The 5,322-nt window shown below is 38.7% G+C and overlaps 1 protein-coding gene across 1 annotated transcript; it reads right to left on the minus strand.

The window, feature by feature from the left end:
* Positions 1-202: 202 nt before the first annotated feature.
* On the minus strand, positions 203-5,315 carry LOC130553679 (interferon-induced protein 44-like). Its single transcript, XM_057332794.1, has 5 exons — positions 4,669-5,315; positions 2,359-2,506; positions 1,321-1,492; positions 1,067-1,167; positions 203-886 (listed from the first exon to the last, which is right to left on the minus strand). Exons 3-5 carry the CDS (start codon positions 1,400-1,402, stop codon positions 722-724), a joined length of 348 nt encoding a protein of 115 aa, XP_057188777.1. The 5' UTR covers positions 1,403-1,492; positions 2,359-2,506; positions 4,669-5,315; the 3' UTR covers positions 203-721.
* Between the last annotated feature and the right edge of the window lie 7 nt (positions 5,316-5,322).

Here is a 5,322-nt window from a genome sequence, read left to right on the forward strand (position 1 = left end):
AGGCACATTTAACGAAAAAACAAAATGGGAGGGGGGGAGGTGGGGTTGTGTTTGGGGGGCATTTTCCCCCACTCTACCCTACTAGTTTGTGTAACTCGTCTATCGTCGAGTAGTTGTGTTGTGCATCAATAAAACTTGTTTCCAAATGTTTTCCTCCATCCGTTTATTTAAACAGCTTTAACATAGTGAGCTGATATATTTCAGCATGTTAAACAGCTCCCATGCTGGCATTAAAATGACACATTTTTTACAGTCATGCCTATATCTTGTACTTTCTTTTGATATTGAATGTGTGATATATAGCACACATTTTAATAACAATGAATCACAAATAACTGTAAACTTACAGAGCTCGTCACACTACTGACCTGACACACATGATATGAGCAGCGTTACAGGAGACACATGCAGCACATCCACTTTACATCTTCCTGTCCTATCAACTTTTAGTGGGATTATTCATCTATATTTTATTATTAGGAAGTGGGACCACACTTAATTCTGTTACGAAACTGACAAAGACTAAAGCTAAAGGTTCTACAAGTTGCTCTTAGTGCTAGACAAATGTTTTTTTCTCAAGTAGTGAACTGTATACAACTACATAATATTACAAAGTTACATAAAATCTACAGACTTTTGAATGTGATAATAATAATGACAACACTAACAGGTTGCCTCTATATAACCTTTCTGCCATAGGCATCATGCAGATTTGACTTTTTTATACTTTTTGAGCCAATTTATCATTTGCTATGTTAACAATGTGACTAAGTGCCCTCAGTAGCAGTACATCAATGTCATCTTCTGGATCAATTTCTTCGTGGTAGTTCTTCACAGGGAAGATGTGGCTCACAGGCACACCCACAAGATTACAGCATTCCTGCATCTAAAGAACAAACACATGAATATCGTAAGGACTTTCCTGAGTTTGTGAAATGGGAAAGAGGAAAGAAAATGACCATCTCCCTTGCCTTTCAAATCATTTGTTCAGCTTGTGACAAGTCCTACCACTCTCAAAGGGTTGACACAGCATTCTCTAAAAATACCAGTTTGATATCCTAAATACCTTGTCTTTGATCTTCTGACTATTGTAGATCTTCCTTAAATTATCTTTGACCAGTGGACATGCTTCATCAACTTTTGTCATGATGATCACTTGAGGAATGTCTGTCGATTGCAATCATGTTATGTAGCATGATACTTGTTACATGTACATCAAAATATAAATTATAAACATTTCTGCCATTTTTGTTTTCAGAACTGCCTTGATTTTTGTGGCATGGATTTGAAAATCTGCATATCTATTATGTTTGTACTCACCCAGTTCAGTGGCCTTTTCCCTAATATTTTGCATCTTTTCAATGACACCTTGATTCATGATTGAAACTTTATCAGCTGCCATGATGTACACCAGGCAGTATGTCTGTTCCTGAAGGCTCGGGTCACTTTTGTAGCCCTCGTCACCAACAGAAGCAGGGGATACCGGATTGAACTGAATTCAAAGACAGAAAACAGAAAGACAGATTTTACATTTTGTACCTCTCTGGTATCTTTGGATGGTCTAAACTAAAGAACATTTATCATATTCACCAAGCCATGTTAGTAAATGTATAGCAGAATCATTAAAATCTGTTTCTGGGGATCATAAAGTTAAGAGTTAAAGCGGCCATTCCCCGTGATGCCAATTTTCAACATTTAGTTAGTGTGTAATGTTGCTGTTAGAGCATAAACAATATCTGCAAAATGATAAAGCTCAAAGTTCAATGCCAAGCGAGATGTCTTTAACAGAATTTGCTTAAGGACTGGTGTCTCTAACAAAGACTGACGTTTGCACATGCACTAGCAAACCTCAGTAACACTTTGATCGATCCGCATGTGTTTAAGTGATGAAGTGAAGTTGACGCCATTGATGCGGTTTATTGCTAAACGCCAAAGCTTATGAATACACGTGCACTGAGAGGGGGACCGACCAATCACAACAGCCTGAGAAGCGGAAGCTCGCTGATATGGTATGGGTGGGACATCTTCAGAACACGCTGTAAGCGGGGAACCAATCACGACAGACTTGGTCAGCTTTACCAATCAGAGCGTTTCGGAGGGCGGGACTTTATATAAACCGGAAACAATCCAGTCGTTTTGTTAGAAGAGAGACAGCGGTGAACAATAGACTTGAAATATGTGAAATATAAAGCATTTTTTGAAACTAGAAGCATGAACATCCACTGTTAAACACCCCAAAAAACATAATCAAAGCTTCAAAAACAGCAAAAGAATGGCCCCTTTAAATTCAAGTGACCTGCAAAACATGGCCCTCCAGGAACTGAACTGAACCCAGTCTGATGAAAAGTTTTTTCTTACTTTGTGTCCTTCCTTCAGGAATCCCTGGAGGGCATTGACAATGTCCTCTGGATGTGCACCATTTGGTTTCTCAGACCTCTAAGCCCATGACGTCATTAAAGACAAACGGCAGAATTGATTCTCCACTTTTAATGCAAAAGGTTTTGTACTGTAAGATAAATGCAGAAATGTGGTAAAAAATAAACAAATACATTCGCACACACACTGTAAAACTGTAAAGTTTGTTGTAAAACAAACAAAGTGTCAATTTGCAGAAATCTGAGAGCGAGTGTGATCAGATGACAGCAGCTGTTCATGGTAGCATTATCTTTAATAGCGGAGTTCACTTATACACAATCTATGGTTTTCGTTATGTCACGGTTTGTGTGGACAGAACCCAAGTGCAGACAGGTAAGGTTAACAAAAATAAACAGAAAACAAAACCACGAGGGGGCAAAACCATAGGCACAAACAAACTAAACTTGGCAAAAAACAAACACTGACTAGACTAGACTAGACTAGACTAGACTACAAATAAACACTTGACTAAGACGCTGACTAGACTCAACTTGACTTTAAAATAACATGAACAGGGTATCAGGCAAAACAAACAGCGCAAGACAGAAAACACAAGGGAATTAAATAGGGAATAAAATCAAGAGAGGAACAGGTGGAGGGCATGAAACCATAACAAGATAATTAATGAGGAAACGAGAGGGCGGGACATAGACGAGACCGGAGAGCGCATGGCATGCCAAAACAAGCAATGCACATGCGCTTCCACACAAAACATGTGGGACTGTCATGATCCTGCCACAAGACTCGAAAAAGCTTGACAAAATGAGGCAGAATCATGACACGTTATTTGATTTTAGTTTTGTTGTTTCATATTTTGTTGGTACGTTAATTGTTTATGTTCAGATGCTATCTTATTTTTGTCACCATTGTGGAGATTCATACACTGATTCTTGATTTCAGTGCATGTAAACTCAGAACTGGTTAACTTTTTTGCACATAGTGTTAAAATCTTTCCATCAGCAAATCTGATCCCCATAACACTGCCGAACATCACCCTTCAGTGTCAGATGATGACATACCATTAACAAAAAACATTCAACAATAATTTAACTCAGAGATCAAGTTTTTCACAACACTAGCTACTGTTGATCAACACAATTGAGTTGATCAAGAGTTTGTTTCACAAAAACAGAAAACACAACCAGTATAAAAATAAAAAATCACAAAGTCAAGGGTCAAGAGCTAAACTAAAGCAAAAACTGATCACAGTAATGGTGACTTTTTTAACCATCAATATTAAATGTTAACTGTAAGATGTATTTGTTGCGATTCTGCTCTTCTCTTCTACTGATTCTGTTTGTTGACAGGTAATTGTCATTAATGACTCACTATCTGGATGCACTTGAAATCACTTGATTTTATTTGATGTCTTCCACTAAATACGGGATTGCAACCACCAATATGACATCACAGAATCTCAAGAGTGATTTAAAATCTGTGCAGTAAATAATGGCATTCCTCTGTGCTGTGTAAAAGTTGTCCTCCAATATTGCATTGCAGATTACAGTATACACCCTGTATCACAGCAGAATACTGTAGAATTTAACTGTATATTTACATCAAAGTTTTACAGTTTGCACACAAAAAAGTAATTAGAAGAAAAATAATAGTATAACAAGTACGTTGTTTTTTTATACGTAGTGTAATAAGATTAGAGATATGTAGGTATTTGTCCAAACAATTCTACATTAAACAAGAGTTTGAAGGTCCCAGAAGCCATTGCAACAGCTGGAATTATGTGGATATTATTATTATCAAAGGTTCACTGTTTTAGTTTTTGCTGGCAATTTTATTTGTGTTGTTGTTGTTGTTGTTGTTACTGTTGCTATAATGAAAGTGCATTATACGCAAACTGTTTCAACAGTTATTTGTCTAATGGTTTGGCTTTTCTTTAATAAAATAACATAAAATTCATTAAGAAGATGAGTTTTTATTTGATAAAAGACTAGCTGGGTGTAAGACATGTAACTTGTTAAACAGAGAACCACTTGGCCCAAAAGTTGAGTACTTAAAAATGTCCCAAAGATTGCTGAATTTATTTTTTATGTTTTTCAGAGTGTAACTAGGCATTTTGATAAGTGCCATTTACTTTAAATTAGGGCTGTCAAACGATTAATCGCATCCAGAATAAAAGTTTGTGTTTACATAATATATGTCTATGTACTGTGCATATTAATTTTGTATTTATAAATACTAACACATACACATGAATACATATTTAGGAAATATTTACATGTATTTATTTATATTTACCAGTGTAGTAATGTTCGTGTAGGTGAGAAGGAAGAGATCGGGGTCAGGTTGTCTACTGGAGAGAAGAAATGTTTATTCACAAAATAATAACTCAGTCTAATGCTGACGCTGCGCGTCTCTGTTTCCAGCCTCCGTATTCCACTGGAGCTGACGATCCTCTCGTGAAGCAGTCCTCTTACTGGCTCTGTCACTGTCTCTCTCTCTCTCTCGTAGACTCTGCTGGCTCTCACACACCCGGCTCCTGTCTCCGAGCTGTTCATATGCATCCCCACACCAATCACTGGAATAGAGGACAGCTGATCATCATTTGCACTTCGCACCCCATTTACTCACCACTCTTCTCTCAGCCTTCTCTCCCGCTGCAGACCTTGCTAAATCACACACCCCTTGCCACATACCCCCACCGCCCGACTCAGGCCGGGGAGCCCTCCGGCCTGCAGCCTCCCCCCTCCCCCTTCGCCTGGAGAGGAAGTCGGCCACAGCCATCTGTGCCCCCGGCCTGTGGATCACCTTAAATTTAAATGGCTGTAAAGCCAGATACCAACGGGTGATCCGCGTGTTGGTATCTTTCATGCGGTGGAGCCATTGGAGGGGCGCGTGATCCGACCAGAGGGTGAATTCCCGCCCCAGGAGATAATACCGGAGGGTGAGAAC

Source organism: Triplophysa rosa, linkage group LG4, assembly GCF_024868665.1.
Source record: "Triplophysa rosa linkage group LG4, Trosa_1v2, whole genome shotgun sequence".
NCBI classification, from domain to species: Eukaryota; Metazoa; Chordata; class Actinopteri; order Cypriniformes; family Nemacheilidae; genus Triplophysa; species Triplophysa rosa.